The sequence below is a fragment of the Acinonyx jubatus genome, chromosome D4, assembly GCF_027475565.1.
Source record: "Acinonyx jubatus isolate Ajub_Pintada_27869175 chromosome D4, VMU_Ajub_asm_v1.0, whole genome shotgun sequence".
Lineage (NCBI taxonomy): Eukaryota > Metazoa > Chordata > Mammalia > Carnivora > Felidae > Acinonyx > Acinonyx jubatus.
Window position 1 is genome coordinate 10,033,718 of NC_069391.1, and position 16,815 is coordinate 10,050,532.

Here is a 16,815-nt window from a genome sequence, read left to right on the forward strand (position 1 = left end):
GGCACTGACCCCCACGTAGTCAAAAATCTATGTATAGCTTTTAACTCCCCCATAACTTAACTACTAATAGCTTACAGTTGACCAGAAACGTTACCGATAACATAAACAGTCCATCAACACATTTTGTATGTTGTATGTATTATATACTGTATTCTCGCAATAAAGTAAGCTAGAGAAAAGAAAATGTTAAGAAAATCACAAGGATTGCTTGTGAAAATAGCATTTATAATACTATACTGTATTTGTTGATACCCTAAGTGTATAGATTCACTGAAAAAACTCTAGCCATAAGTGAACCTACACAGTTCAAACCCATGCTGTTGAGTGGTCAACTGTACAAATGGTAATAGAGGTTTATATTCTGATCTCTGCCACTGACACAAAGCCAAGGCACCTAAACTTCTGGGCTGCTTTCGTGGAAGGGTATATCCGTAGCCCCAACTCAGACCCTATATAAAGTCTTATTTTTTAACACATTTCAACCATGCTTGATTTTATGGGTTTTATTCGTAAAGAATATTAAATGCAGAAAATTGGAAGAGGAGGAGAAAGAATGACAACTTAATGAAGACCGTGGGAAGTGAAAACTTACAAGAGTTGACCAAAAATGAAACCAAAGAAAAACTATTAAAAAGCAGCCCAAAAACTCAGTAAGCAGAGTAGTATGGCAGCAGGCTACTATTTTGTGCCAGACTTAGAGCCTTTTGAATCCTGAAAAAATCATAATATTCCATACCTATAAAGATGAACATAACACAGGAATTTATTTTCCCTGTACTCTAATACAGAAGGAAATTTTGTAATGTGGAATTTTAATGCTTAAAATTAGAAAAGGTTTTTTTTGCACAAAGGTCACCCTAGCTGTCTGCTCTAAGGATCCTGGATAGAAGGTATTTCATGTGTTTGTTATAATTTAGCTCCCAAGAGTACTTGGAAACTCAGACTTGTTGCAAACTGTGGAAGAAAGCCCAGATACAAAACTTGTTTCTTGCCTATCTACCTTTCTAAAAGCTAAAGGGTAAAACTCAGCCAGTACTTGATTACTGAAATGCCATATATTTTGTTAGAACAACTTGCACATGAAGAATCAGAAGACTCCATAAATCATTGTTGTGAATTCATTTCCTAACGTACACAAAGGCATTTCTGTTGCATGTGGGAGTAGAATACTTGTTTCAAGGAAAACATTCATACGGTTGTTTGAGTTGCAAGCTGAACTAGCCATTGATCTCACGGAACACCATCTTTACGTGAAAGAAAGACTGACAAACCATGCTCATTCAAATTTGAGTATTTAGCAGACATTTTCCTGAAAATGAAGGAGAGAGGCCCTTCACTTCAAAGAAAGTAAGTGATAATATTTTATTGCAATGATGAAATTCGAGATTTCAGGTGACAATTTCTGACAAAATTCAGAATTTTGGGAAACTTGTATCTGTCACTGGGCTTCGTTTCTCAGAGCGTAAAGACTTTTCTGATGGGATCAGTGGTGAATGTGAAAGACTGGAATTTTCTTGTGATACTTTTTGTATAATGAAACATGTCAACATTTGGAATACCTGCATAACTCCATGAACCAGTATTTTCCAGAAAGTGCCAGACCAAAAACCAAAGTGTCAGACCAGTGGATTTTAATGTAAGAGAATACAGGCTTATTAATGTGGTTTTAAATTCCACATTGCGGCCACTCTAAGAAACTACCATTTATCAAATTTGGTATAGTATCAAAGAAGAATATTTGCAAAGAAGAATATTAAAATATTGCAAAAAAGAATATTTTTATATTTTCCAAAAACATATCTGTGTGAGGCTGGCTTTTTTTCACATGCTTCAACCAAAACAGTATATCACAGCAGACAAAATGCAGGAGCAGATAGGATAATCCCACTGTTTGCTGTTAATATTAAAAAGACTTCAAAACTATAAACTAATGCCACTCATTAGAATTTTTTTGTTTGGGGAAACACCAGGGTTTTTGCATTTAAAAAAATACATTGTTTATATTAACTTGTAATGGGTTTGTTATTTTTAATGAATTAAATATTTTTTAAATTTCTTGGTTTGAATTTCAAATGCAATAAATATTGACGTAATTCACACAAACAAAGCTTTTTGGGTTCCTCGATAATGTTTATGACGTAAAGGGATTCTGAGACCAAAGTTTGAGAACTGCCGATCTAGGGTCTTGAAAATCATCTTAAGTTTGGACTTCACTGTAAGGACAACAGGAAATGCAGCTGCGCAGTGTTTTAGGGCCGTTATGTGTGTTACAAAAGGATGACTCCTGTGGCTGGGTGTTTGAATCTGAAGAAGACATGATCGAAAGTACAAAAACCAGAGGGGAGGCAACTGATGGTCAGGACCTGGGTGAAGACTGATGACCACAGGATGGAAGGGGGTGGAAGGTGACTATGTGAGAGAGCTATTTAGGAGACCGGATGCCTGGAACGGTTTTTGGTTTAAAGGGAAATGTTGACATTGATTCAGGACATGCTGCACTGTAGGCCATGGGAAGGCGACAGCTCTCCTCGCCAGCTGACTCTGAAACTCTGGAGAAAAGTCTGGGTCATATTTCTGCTTCAAGATCATCAACATGAGTAGTAATTAAAACCTAAGGAGTAAACCTGGAAGAGGAGAAATGCAGAGTCAGAAGGAACGAGGGTCAAGCATAGGACTGGGAAGACTACCATTTAAAGGACAGATGAAGGACAAGATCACAAAATAAGAATGAAGAAGATTGGCTGGAGAAGGCTACTGAAGAATCTGCTGACCGTGGTTCCATGGAAGCCCAGGGAAGAGAGGAGTTCAGGGAGAAGTATCAAATACAGCTGAGAAGTATCTACTGGACCTCGCAACATAAAGGTCACAGTGACCTTAGCAAGAGTGTTTTCAATAAATTAGAGGAAGGAGGGGAATCACATTGCCATGGGAGTTTTTATAATCAGAGAGCTTTAATTATGTTTATAGGAAGGAGCCAAAGAGAGAGAAGGTTTGAAAGGTGCGGGCAGAAGTGTAAGTAGGTCAGACAAGGTCCCTGCTCTAGAGGCCAAAGAGGTCATTATAGTCCCTGGTCCTCTGCCACTGTAGGAGTGCTGGGGAAGAGGCACCAGGCTTTGCCAGTTGAATTACATTGACCCGAAGTTCCCACAAGCCGCTCAGAACAGCTGCTTACAGTGGAGCCTGGATCCAGAGGGGGTTTGCACCCAGAAACCAAAGAATCCCAGCCCATCCTTTCCCCCAGGATCTATAGAGAGGTACAGCTTTACCTAAAAGAACGGTGTGTTCCCATTTGTTCCTCCCCAAGAAATCCAGTAAGAGCTTCCTACTTCCTTCCAGGCCAGATGAACCAGAAACGAGCAGACCCTGGAAACCCAGTTTTGAAAAGTATCCATGCTGCAGCAGCTGTTACAATTTATAAATGTTTGTCTTCCTTCTCTGGGTCCACAGGTGGGGAGAATAAATTTTGGCTAGGATGCACTGATTTGCAAGGAGGCCTTTTAGAATTATAAAGACAGCAAGGGGTTGGGACCCCACCCCGTAGATTTTTGAATGCTATTTCTGCCACTTACATATTGGATAATCTTGGGCAATACAAATTACAAATGCCTTAAAACTCAGTTTCCTCAAAAACAATCCAATTCAAAAGTGAGCTAAGGACTCAAATAGACATTTCTCCAAAGAAGGTATACAGATGGCCAATAAGCACATGAAAAGATGTTTAACATCATTAGTCGCTACCCATTGGGATGGCCGATATTAAAGAAAAAAAGAACAAATGTGAGGATGTGGAGAAATTAGAACCTTTGTGCAATCCTGGGGGGAATGTAAAATGGTGCAGCACAAAACGGTTTGGCTCAGAAAGTTGAACACAGAGTTACCATATGATCCACCAGTCCCACTTCTATGTATAGACCCAGAAGAATTGAAAGCAGAGGCTCAAATAGGTACACATCAGTGTTCATCGCAGCTTCAGCTATTATTCACAGTAGCTGAAGGGTAGAAACAATGCGAATGTCCCATCTCCAGGTAAATGGAGAAAAATGTGGTGTGTACATAAACTGGAATATTACTCAGCCTTGAAAAGAATGAAACTCTGATACATGGTACACAACATGGATGAACCTTGAAAACTGCTAAATAAGCCAAACCAAAAGGACAAATACTGTATGATTCCCCCGCTCTGTGTCACCTAGGATAAGCAATCTCTTAAGATGCGGAAAGTAGAATAGAGAATAGAGGTTACCAGGAGATGGTGAGAAGGGAGAAAGGATGTTACTATTTAGTAAGTACAGTGTGTCTATTGGGGATGATGAAAAATTTCTGGAAATGGATAGTGGTGGTTGCAGAACATTGTAAATGTGCTTAATACAATTTAATTTTACACTTAAAAGTGGTTGAATGGTAAATTTTACCACAATTTAAAAAAGAAACTTTTCTTCTGAGTAAAATTAGAATTATCTATCCTCTTAAAAAAAAAAAAAAAAATCCATGCCTGATGGAAAGGAATGGAGAAAGAATCCAAATCCTCAAAGTGTTGTTTATAATACTGGCAATTTTATAAGTATCTTAAATGCCCATGAGAGAGAGCATGAACCCTGATACACATCTACCTGTGGCAATAAAATGCAGCTATTGAGAAACATAGTTGTAGAGACTATGTAGCAGCAGGGAAAGGGCTATGGTAAAATGTTAACTAAAAAATTTAAAAAAAATTTTAAAAAGATCCCAAATTGTGGGATCCTGTCAGATTACAGCTCTGTGAAAACAGACATGTGGGAATGATTAAAAAAAAAAAAAAAAAAAGACCATAGACATCCCGCTGGGTATTGGTATTAATGGGGGGCAGATTGTGGAGGTTTTTCCTCTCTCCTAAATTTTTAGTAGTTTTTTTTATATGTAATTTATTGTCAAATTGGTTTCCATAGAGCACCCAGTGCTCATCCCAACAGGTGCCCTCAATGCCAATCACCCTAAATTTTTAATAGTTTTAAAATACACTTTATATGTTTTCAATTGAAAAGGAGAAGAAGGAATGTTTGTTTTTGGCTTTCCTGACCATTGGTGACACCTGGGGTGTTTTACACAAAGGTGGACTGCAGGCTCAGATTGAAAAGGCAGCTCTGCCCAGTTATTGCCAACCACAGTCCATGCCAGCAGGTTATGTTAGAAGGGGGCTCCTTTCAAACAGTAATCTCCATCCCATTTGCAGAGGAAATCTGGGAGAGCTTCTGGCAGACTATAGAAGCTCCTGTCCCTCTGCCCTTACACCAACCTGACCTTCGTGTGACATCAGCTTTTTGGGAATGATTTCTGGTCATTACCCTCTGAACGACCAGAGGAACCTGTTTTTCTGGCACCGCCTCTTGTTTAAGTTAAAATTCATAACACAGAAGGGAAATTAGAGCACGAAATCTCCAGCTTTTCCACTTCTGACATTTGTGCTGCTAATTAGTTTCTGTTTGGCGTTCCATTCCATCTTCTCTGTTTTACTTGGGAAAAAATGTATAATGTAAATACATTTTTACATATCCAGATTTCCCTTTCAGTGTTCAGAAGCATGTGTATAGTTTCAGTGTCTGCCCTGAGCATGTGACCATAGCTTAGGTGCCCATTTTATGCCCCATTATATTTCATTTTCTTTCTACAACACTAAAAGCAAATCTCAGAGGCGGCCCAATTAAAAACACAGTCTTCAAAATAATGAGGATTTTCTCTTCAGATATCGGTTCCATCACATTTGGAAGAACAGTCGCCACCGCCCACGGAGCCCCACTGTATCCGGGCGCCACGTGAGATGCCTCAGGGCAGACCTGGGCACCTGGAGGGATGGTGCCTTGCCCCGGTCCTGCCGCTGGAACTCCCTCGTCCGGCTGAATCCAGAGCTCACACTTTCCCGTCTGTGTCCCAGGCTTTTTGTCATGCCTTAGCTTCCAAACAGAATTTAGCAATCCAAGCAAAATAATTCAGACTGATTGAAGTATTAGATTTTGCATTTTCTTTTCAATCATGCTGATAGATAATTTTTTCTCAGCTGACATTTTTACAAAGACTGTTTGCCCCTCTGGCTTACCGCCCGCCCGCCCGCCCCCCCCCCCGCCAATGAAAGCGGATGCTCTTTGAGTTTTCAAGGATGTGGATGACCTACCCAGCTCAGATTCCCACCAACATCCCAGGACAGATGCCCCGGTAGGCTGCAGCTCAGGAGGTCATCCGCCCCCTTCCTCCCTTACCTGAGGTGAGCCTGGAGGTGCCTGAGGCTGATAAAGATTTGATAACAGACTTTTCTTATTCTGTTTTTAATTGAACACCTGTTCAATTGGTATTGAAATGCCAGTGATTCCTTCTTCCCTTCTGCCTCTGGTGGAAATTTACCATGTAGTATGTATAACTCATGTCTATTGATGGATTTGTTTCCAGCAAGAGGTCAACGAACTTGTTATACCTTAATATATAGGTTTTGGACTCCATGAAATTACACAAGTGTGAATCCTGCTTATTAACTGTTACTCTGTCATAAAACAATCCCCAAATCCTGCCAGTGTTATCTTCTCTACAGTTCTCAAGTGAGTCCCTTTCTCGGCATCCTTTTTGCCCCCTGTGCAGCTCAAAACCGCATACACTCCTACCTGGGTGACTGGCTGCTGGTCTCCCTGCCTCCTGGCCCTGGGAGCCAGGGTGAACACCCAAAAGCACAGTTTGACCATTTACTTCACTGCCCAGCTTTGCAACCCACTAGGGGCTCCCTGAGCTGGCCAATCCAGCATTTCCAGCACTTTGTGTCTGCCGTGTGTCATCTCTTGCCTGCCCCGCTGCTTGTGAGCTTGCTCGGGTCTCCCGGAGGTGTACTGCCTCTGGCCCCCGTACCTCTGTCCTGACCCTGGTGCTTCTTTCTCCACCCCTGCCTTTACCCAGCTGACTCCCCATCTTCCTTTAAGACTGCTCCAGTATCAGCTCCTCCAAGAAACTCTGATGACCCTTCCCTGCCTGGGCCACCCACCTCCATCTGGGGTCTCCACAGCAGCAACCTGCACTCAGCACCCTCTTGGCGCTCATTATTCTCGGCTCTCTGTTCATTCCTCTGGCTCTTGGACAAGTCTGTGCTGCTGGCAGGTCCTGAACTGAGTAAAACTGGCCACCAAACAAAACAGTCCTCACAGCAAAAACTCTCACTTGGATTGAGCTGACCCCGTAGCCCATGGCTCCGGTATAAGTGAAACCATGGCTGCTGATTTTAACCTGAGCTTATACACTAGAGCTGTCCCTCAGGATTTCTCCCACAGAGTAAGAAGGGGCTGTGCTGTCACCGTCTCCCCACACCTCATCCCAGTTATTGACATCTGTGGCTCTGTAATAATCATAAAAAGGGCTGATTCGTTGAAATTCAAATACAAGTACTCTAGATAACATTCTCAGTGTTCTCTTCTCTCTGTGATGTGAATGCTTTCCCTGGAAAGGACAAATAAATCAGAGGCTTCAGAGAGGCGGTGAGTGGCGGACTCTTCATCATTCCTGTCGGCTTCACTTTTCCTTGGAGCTCTGGAATGAGCACCGGGAACAAGCAGGGAACACACGCAGCCCCCCAGTACAGCAAAATACAGGTGTTAGTGTGCTTGTGTTCACCTGGCCCAAATACGCAGCCTTTCAGGAGACTTGGGATGTTTTCTTTTTGTTTTTCATGTGACCGTTGTACAGATGAGCTGCAGTCGATACGCTCCACAGGCAGTGTGATCCCAAGAGGACAGTGTCCGGGTTTCTAGAGGCTCCCGCAGGCCGGTGCAGACTGCATATCACATATTGCCATGTATAGATTTGGCTCTCCCTAAACAGTGCAGAAAAGGTTTTTATAGCGTTTCAGTTTTGGGGCAAAACATGGTCTGGCATCTTGAGGTTTGGTTTTGTTTTGCCAGTGATGAGTGGGAGCAGGTGGTGTAGACCGTCCATGAGATCCCTTATCAAAGTGGTCAGTGAACCCTGAAGCTTCAGGTCTACAGGCCTCCCCAAGACCTTCTGGTCCTTTTTAGCCCCAGGCCCTGGTGTCTGTGTCTGTCATGGCCAGGTGTCAGCGGTAAGGCCTCCTGGAGGGCGTGTCTCTGTTTGTCCTTCACAGCCCTGTGACCTTCATGGATGTCCCTACTTGATCACAGCATGGCCAACGGTTAACTGCATTGTTCTTCCACACAGTGATATCACCATCAAGACTACTCTTCCAAAGCGGGTCCTGTGAAGACAAAGGAACACACACCATACATACAGATACATCTTTTTATGTGAGATTCACTTTCTTATCAGAAACAAGTCATTTACATATTAACGGAATGATTAGCTTCTGGCTAGGAATTCTAACATTTTAGTACCATGATTTAGAATCAGGCTAAATTTGTCAAGTGACTGAAAGTGAGGTTTTTCAGAAATTATTAGCTAATTTTTTCAATATAGAATTTATAGTCACAATTAGTATATCATAATGATGTTTCCAGGATAAAATACCAGCAGCTCAACTTTCCTGGCCACAAATGTACAACATATATCAGTTTATTTTTGGAGATCTGAAGAATTAGCTACTGTAAATAAAGTCCCCAAGAAGATTTCTCCGGGAAAGAAGTGAACTTACAGTAATGTGGGTGATATATTATTAATTAATAACTATGACCAGGGCTGTTTCAATTAAAAGCAAAATGGATGAGAAGGCCTATTAGAAAGGATATGCTTAATCTCACCAGCACTGAGGTCTACAGAGCAGACCAGGGAAGGTTGTTTCTGAGGCTGTCTGCAGGAGGAGGACACCGGCCGCTCCTGAGTCTGGGAACTTTGCTGAGCACTGACTGCATGTCTCTCGGAAGCAATGCTCATTGGGTTGCCAGTAATGGAAACCGACTTCAAAATAGCTTAAGGAGCCAGAGGACTTTCTTAGAGTGCCACAGGGTCTCCCACAACTCAAGGACAGCACGTGCTGATGGGCCAGGGAGGGCTTCGCTTGGGACTGAAACAGGCTGGCATCCCTGTTTAGAGGAGGGAATGTGGCGCATCTGGCCCGAAGGACAGGCACATGACCCCTGTCTGCAGGTGTCATGGACAATACAGGCCGCATGTATTATAGGAGGCCTGCATGAGAAGGGTATCTAGGAGTATAGCTAAGAAGACCCGCCCCAGGAGGGCGCAGGTGAGCCGTGTGACCCAGGGTCAGCAGGTCTTTTCCGGACTGGTCAGTGAGAGACGATGCCCCAGGCCTCGGCTGGTGGGCATGTGCAGTGCCACGGGGGCTGGCCTGTGCACAGGAGGGCAGCATGAGGGGAGGCTGGACAGGAAGCAGTCCCAGAAATGACAAGGTTATCCTGAAGGTGGTAGGAAAGGAGCGTGCAGGAACTTGATTTTGGGAAAGAGTTGTGTGTTCAGAGGGTCTGGCCCCCCAAGGTCGGACAGCTGGGTGAAGTGCCGTCCTTCTAGGATAGAAGTGCCCAGAGGTCCAGGAGCAGCTTCCACTCAGGGTCGCAAGACCAGGACTGCCCTTCCCTGCTGTAGCCGGAGCCACAGAAAAGCCTTGCGATGGCATTGCCGGCAGCCTCTGTCCTTCCTGTGGCTCGTTTGGCTTTAAGCACAGTTTTATTTTCACGGTAATCGTTTGGGGTTAACTGGTCGTCTACCTTAGAACTGCCACCTGTTCCATGTACTCACCGTGTAGACGTAGTTCTGCACAGCCTTCCTAATGTGGCATGCCCTGAACACGCTCCAGAGTGGAAGGAGACCTAACTAGCCATTTGATTTCTTTTTTTTTTAACTGTCCATTTTCTCCCTGGCCTGTGATGAGAAAAATGAACTGCTCCTGGGAGCATTCGGCCTCACCGCCTTCACTTGCTCTTGCTTGAACTGGAATGACAAGGGGAGAATATGTGAGGGCCTCCCCAAAGGGAAGTCGCCAGAACCCCCTCATTGCCTTTTCTCTCTCTCTCTCCAGGTCATGCAATATTTAAACTCACGTATCTAAGCAATCATGACTATAAACACCTCTACTTTGAATCTGACGCTGCTACCGTCAACGAAATCGTACTCAAGGTGAGTGTTCCTCCTCCGCCCGTGTGCGGGGTGGGCTTCTGCACGGCCGGTTCTCAGGCCAGCGGCAGCCCCCTCCTCCCCGCACTGGACAGGGCTCCACACCCACATCAGCCAAAGCGGAGCCCCTGGGGCTTCCTCCTCCAGTAATCCTGCTTCTTCGTGTATTTATCCTTTTTATGCACCATTTTTCTCCTCCTATCCATTGTCAGGAGCTCCTTGAGGCTCCAGGAACGGGCTCCAAGGAGATTGTTGTTTTTGTGTGGAGACACTTAATGTATTCAAGGTAATTTTAGCAACCTGTCATAAACATGTTCAACTTGACGGTACAATCCTATGTTACTGGACCTCAGCCGTGCCCACTGAGCACTTTCTGTGTGCCAGGCTAGCACTCAGGATGCTGCGGTGACGGACCCCGCCCTGCCCCCAGAAAGCTCTTCCTCTGTCAGAGCAGACACACGTTAAACATTAAATTACACAGATTGTTAAACAGTCACAAAGGTACCACGTGGATGTGGAAAAGGTAAACTGACAGGGGTAGAGGGGACGGGTGGAGAGCTGAACCCTGACGGCTAGATGAAAGGCACAGATTTTACCAGGTGGGGAGAGAGAAAACGCATCTCCGGGAGCAGCCTGTGGAGGGCAGAGAAGCAGGGCAAGCGTGTGAGGCTGGGGGGTGGCACCCAGGCCCATATGGCTGGAGCAGAGCGGGGCAGAAAGGTCAGGTCACGCAGAACCTTGCAAAATGGAGACGGGCTGAGAAGAGCTCCCCTGGGGTCTTGGGAGGGCTGGGGTAGGGCCCGAGACAGTGCATCTCTAAGAGGTTCCCAGGTCCTGCCCAGGCTGTCGGTCTGTGCACCACACTCTGAGTCGCCCTGGACTAGTGGTTTTCAGACTTCTCGAAACCAAAAGTGCTTTCTTCAAGCCGAATCTTCCACAGACGGAACAGATAGCAACAACAGAGCTGCTTAGTTCGGGTGGAGCAGGGCTTACAGCCAGAGGGTGACTCTGGTAACTCTGTGTGACTCTGGCTGGTCACATCACCTCTCAGGGCCTCAGTTTCTCTGCCTGTAAAATGAAGATAATGGTAGGTACCCTGCCCCACCGCACCAAAGGGCTCCTGGAACAGGGGTCAAATGAGGTCGTGTAAACCTACCTAAGTTAGTGTTCATTCTCCTCTTGAGAGTGAAAGCCGTCGAGTAATAATAATAAAAGTAGCTAAGCTGTACTTGAGGGCTTGCAGAATACAGGACCTGAGCTCAGCACTGTCTACCTTCTTTCACAGAATCTCCATGGTTCTGCAAGACGATACTGTAAAAATCTTTCCCACTTCATCCCATTTCCTAGATGAAAACTGAGACTCAGAAACAGATCTTAGCCAGGACGATGAATGGCAGAACTGGACCTGACCGCAGGTTTGGCAGCTTCCAGAACTTGGGCTCCTGGGCTCCTGACCCGACCCCCCCCCCCCCCCGGTTGTGTGCACCCTTGAGGAGTTGAAAGAGAGGTTTCCATGAAATGGCATTGTTTTGCAGAGACATTTCGAGGCCACGTCCTCATGGCTGCCAAAGATTTCCAAAAGTTGTAGGTGGACATGGAAGGATAAAGCTGGTGGGGGGGGACAGTCGGGACCAGGGCCCACCTCGGACCAGGTGGTGGGGACACGGGGCGTGCTGCGGTGCCTGAAACCAGCAAGCTAATAGTTAACTTGCCAGATTGTCACCAGACAGCACAGGGAACTTGTGCAGTGTTCGGGGACCAGGTAAAGAAATATTCCATTACCCCATCAGGGGCTGGCCTTTTTTTATAGCCAGCATTAAAATATTCAAGACTTGAGAAGGATTCTAGTAAAATTATAATCCTGTGTTTGACATCAAAATAATTTTCACAACAGCAGATTGATGACAGAAACACGGGTTTATGACTTCAGTCCGAGGCTCTGCGAGAGCAAGTGCAGAGAAATCATTTTCCAGGACCAAATGCTCCCTCGAAGCAGATGCTTTTCTGCAAAATCCCTGAGGCCTGTCGCCTCTCCTGAAATGTCTGTTTTCATATGAAAATGTTTGCAGAAATATTGCATCACGCCCGAGACTCCAGGAGAGTCACAGCGAGCCCAGACCTGATTTACTTAGAGAGCTAATGGTCATGATCCTGATGGAAGATTAAATTTCATGTTTTCTGTCTCTGATTTTTATAGCAATTTAAATACTTAGCCTTCTCTGCCATCCCCACAGTGACTGCGGGCTTTGCACCGGCACCGAGTGACTGAGGCCCCGGCCCCGCATCCCAGAATTTGCCAGAAATGTTTCCATCGGAGGCTCTTCCAGGTGTCAGGCCTAGACTCAAGTACTGCATGTGGTGGTTCTAGAATTCAGAAGTTTTGCATAAAATGAGAGCTTTTGATGGAAACTGAAGGGAGGAGATATGGGCCAAAGGCCAATGTGAAAGAAGATGTTACGAACAGGCAGTCTCCATCCAGTGATTTTATCCCGTCATGTTCTTCTCTCGTGTGGAAACATTAATGTCTCTCATTTCTTGAACGCCAACGGCATACAAGACATTGTATGTAATTATTTAATCTTCACGACTGCCCTGCAGAGTGTAGACATTATCATCCCCATTTTGTAGATGAGGAAATAGAGGCCCAAAGCCAGAGAATGTGCTAAGGTTGGAGCCTCTGCTTGAACCCCAGCCCGAAGGAGTCCCAGGCCTGTCCCTTCAACCCCGAGCTGTAACTGAGCTAAGCCATGTGTGGTCCCTAATTCTGCAGGCTTCGAGATGAACCTCAGAGGAATCATTGGTCTCTTCAAATTGGGTTCTTCTCGTGATCGAGTGATGGAGGCTGTGGCTTTATTGACCATGAAAACTCCCTATATTTTTATGCCGTAAGCTGTAAAATGCATTGAAAGTGAAACACTCTATAGTGCATAAAATTGTGCCAGTTTTAAGCCACAGCATATTAACCAACTAATGGCAGACCAAAGGGCGTTTTTATCTTTTGATTATTACATTAATCTTCCATTAAAATTATCTATGTGATTATCACAAAGCACTGAAGATAATAAATTTAGGAGATAGTTGGCTAGTTAAGGATCATTTTTAAATGCTTTTGTCAAGTTATGTGTGCCAAAAATACACTGAAAACACTAGGTTGGCTGAGTGTGCAAACAGTATAATCCAAAGATTGCTCTTATTAAGAATGATAAAACCTCTTATTTCCATGCATTGTAGTGTCCCACATCGTCAGCCCGGCCCCGCGGTCCTCATGATTTATTGCTCTCAGCTGGTAGCTCAGCGAGGCAGTGGGCCAAGCATGTCAGGCCTTCTGTACTCACACACCAGTCCTTAACGCCTGCTGCTGCTGGCGACTGTCAGAGCAGGAAGTTTGGAGGGGGACACCGTGTCTGTGAGGCATCCATCCCGCACCGCTTCCCCACGACACCCCCGACTCCTTTCTCACAGTCAGCGCGGCCCTCGCCCGCTTAGGGTGTGGGACGTGGGGCCCTCAGAGGGGAATCAACGGAAGTGGTGGCTGGTCGATGGAGTCAAAATACTTGGGTTTCCTAGCATAACTTTTAGATACTTGAGAGTGAAGAGAAAGGTGTTTGTTCAAAAAAAGTCCCAGCCAGAGGGCGGCAGGGGCAGTGGGAGGAATGGTATCTGGGCGGGGTAGGGGGGGCACGCCTCTCTGGAGGCCAGGGGCCTGGGAGACTAGAAGCATGTTAATCAAGGGCACTCCCGGCGCAGACACTTGCTGGCTTTGTGGCCTTGAGTAAACGCACCACCATTCTGTGCCTTGATTTTCTCATCTGCACAAGGGGATGATGACGGCATCGATGTCATGGGCTTTTGTGAAGGTTCCATGAGTTGGTCCTTGCAGAGCACCCCAGCAGCGCCACCACCACGCTGCCCAGCCTGGAGTTCACGGTCCACACTGTGGCACAGGCCTGATCCCGGCACCACTGCCCTCCCTGGCTCCTCCCAGCCCACCTGGACCGGCCGCTAAGCTGTTCGGTTCCACAGATCCCTCGCTGTCTTCCGCTGCTGCGCTGGGACGCGTGCCGGTTCTCCCCTGCCCCTCGTACACCCCAGACCCCTATTTCTCTCTCAGAACCCAGCTGGCTCATTCCCTCTGCAAGACGTCCCTGCCCCACGTCTCCCTGATCATTACCCCATTCTTTCGTGCTCCTTCTGTCTCGGGTGTCACACTTGTCATGCTCTTGGGTACTCACCAGGCTGTGAGTGCCTCAGAGCAGGGACCATGTCTTACTTTTCCCCAGTCTCTTGAACCAAGCATGGGCCCAGGTTCAGACACGGAGGTGCTTGGGTGCCGGAGGTGCTGCAGACATTGACGGTGTGCAGCCGCCACCTGGGTGTGTCCCAGCTGTGTGCTCCCCACAGAGGACCCTCCCAGCTCTGACCCTTGCCTCTGGGTGATCCTGGTCAGCGAGGTGCCCTTCCCTGAGGCTCACTCCTTTTTATCAGATGAGTCCAGATGGTCAGGGTGCTCGTGGGCAGTAGAGGAAATCCCGTAAGTAGAAGCTCTGTACCTTTGGGGGCGGGGAGGGGGAGGCTGCGTTCAGAGCCTCGGTTCAGTTGGTTTCTCATCCCTGCAATGTTCTCGTCTTCCAGACGAGGAAAGCAGGGCTCAAGGAAGCCCTGTGCAGGCCCAGGACTGCACAGCAGGCGAACAGAACCAGGAAGCCTGGCGCACAGCCTTCCGGAAGGCAGCATGTGCTGAGGAGGGAGCACAGGCTCTGCCATCAGAAAAGGTCCACCACTGGTGGCTGAAAGGCCCGCAGCAGCCACTTGTCCCCTCCAGGCCTCCATCTTCCGGCTTAAAGCGGGCTCCGTCCCAGCCTGCCAGGTTGCTGTGGTGACTCGGCTCCGGGCACAAGAGAGCACCTGGGCTCCCAGCCTGGGTCAGGGCCCTTCCCTTCTTCGCCCTGGGCGAACGGGGAGGCTGCCGAGTGACTGGACTATGTCCTCTTGCTTTCTAGGTGAACTACATCCTGGAATCACGAGCAAGCACTGCCCGGGCTGACTATTTTGCTCAAAAACAAAGAAAACTGAACAGACGTACAAGCTTCAGCTTCCAGAAGGAGAAGAAATCAGGGCAGCAATGACACCGGCCTCCAACCCCAATCTGTCGCCGTAGCTCAGAGCCTGCCTGCCGGGGCCAGGTGGCCCTAGAGCCCACCCCGTGTCCCGCAGTCCTCAGGGGCAGGCCAGCCCCTGGCTCACGGCCACAAGGCTGGGGGGCTCTTGGGGAACGGAGCCGGGGACATCTCCACGGGACCGAAGCCTGAGTGGCAGTGGCTTTGATGAGCAGTGCCAGGGGCCAGAACACAGGCACCCCGCCCAGCCGTCTTCACTGCCCGACGGCCCTGCTGAGGATGTACATAGCCATGCCCAGACATTTCCTTGCAACTTGATCAAATTTCTTAAAACAAACGAAGAACAAAAGTGTACATTTCTTTTTTTTTTTTTTTTTCCTTTTAATAAACAGGTGTGCTCTTTACCACGGTTGGTATGACGGGCCATTCTTTGGGGCAGAGGATTGATCATGTCATTCTCTTTAAAATCTGTTCCCATATTGAACAAGCAGATTGGAAAAGCTATGGCTCGATTTCTCAGAAGAAATGTTTAGGGCTTAGTCAATAGTTTTAACTATGCCATTTGTTTAAATGAGTGCATTGCTTTGAGGATAGTATCTTACTAAAGTTAGGAAGGGGAGCCGGCGATGTGTGTCCCAGGCTGTGCCCCTTCAGGAGTCACCTCTCGTCTGCTCATCCCCGAACCTCTTGGTTTTGGAGACACGGGACTGCGTGCAGTTTATGCCCGGGGCGCCAGGGGAATGGGGTGACGGCTGGTCTTCGGGTCACGCTGAGCTCCCGGCACAAGCGGGCTTTTCCATTTCTTAAATAGCCAAGTGTCTGTTTCAGCTAGCAATTAGACCTGCATGTGGACTTCTCCTGGAACTGGGAGAGTCTCTGCTCTACTGACTCAGAAGGGCCCCCGCTCCCCTTCCTCCTGTCCACACAGTGCCTGCCTCCTTGTCTGAGCAGGCGGGACGCTGCTTTGTCTCACTCTGTCAGGGCGCGGTGAGCAGAGATGGCAGGGCAGAGGGACGCCTGCTCCCCCGGGTCCGACTGCGTGGGTGGGGGCGGGCAAGGATCGAGCATCGCTGACACCACACCTCTGGCCACACCAGATGCCTCTGCGGTCCTCACCAGCCACTCCAGGGTCCCTCCCAGGGTGACGTCCTTTCGCACGGTCCCCGGCCAGGGTTGAGGACCGGATGTTTCACTGAGGACCCACGTTTCAAACAGTTTTTTAAATTGTTGTACAGGAAGAGATGTGACGAAAACAGCATCTCGAAGTCGAGTGTGTTTCTTTGCACTGGGGGCATTTTAATGAATTCCTCTTTCATTCTGATCTTTGTTCAGCCAACAGAAGCATCCTTTTCTAACGTCTTCCATTCCTACCCAGCCCAGAAACAAAAGAAATATTATTTGTAGCTTGCTATCTGTATTTGGATTTTTAGCAATTTTATATTTAGATACCTTTGAAAAATGTAAATGACTAATTTGGTCATTAAATCTTGTGACATATTCAATATTAAAACGATATTAAAATAAAAGTCCTATAAACACCATCTTTTGCGTATTGCTTTGAATTCTCGAAGTCTCGAGCACATTATCCTGACTTGCGGGCCTCCTCACATACTGAGCAAGACAGGATGACCCTCTTCACTCGGGGGCGACA

The 16,815-nt window shown here is 46.8% G+C and overlaps 1 protein-coding gene across 8 annotated transcripts in view; it reads left to right on the forward strand.

Moving 5' to 3' along the window:
* MAPKAP1 (MAPK associated protein 1) overlaps positions 1-15,568 on the forward strand; it is a 242,271-nt gene extending 226,703 nt beyond the window's left edge. For all 8 annotated transcript variants that reach the window (XM_027035121.2, XM_053204611.1, XM_027035119.2 and 5 more), the window contains 2 exons: positions 9,953-10,050; positions 15,048-15,568. In XM_027035121.2, coding sequence (XP_026890922.1) covers positions 9,953-10,050; positions 15,048-15,173 — 224 coding nt within the window. In that variant the 3' untranslated portion in view covers positions 15,174-15,568. The remainder of the gene's footprint in view (positions 1-9,952; positions 10,051-15,047) is intronic.
* The last annotated feature ends 1,247 nt before the right edge of the window (positions 15,569-16,815 follow it).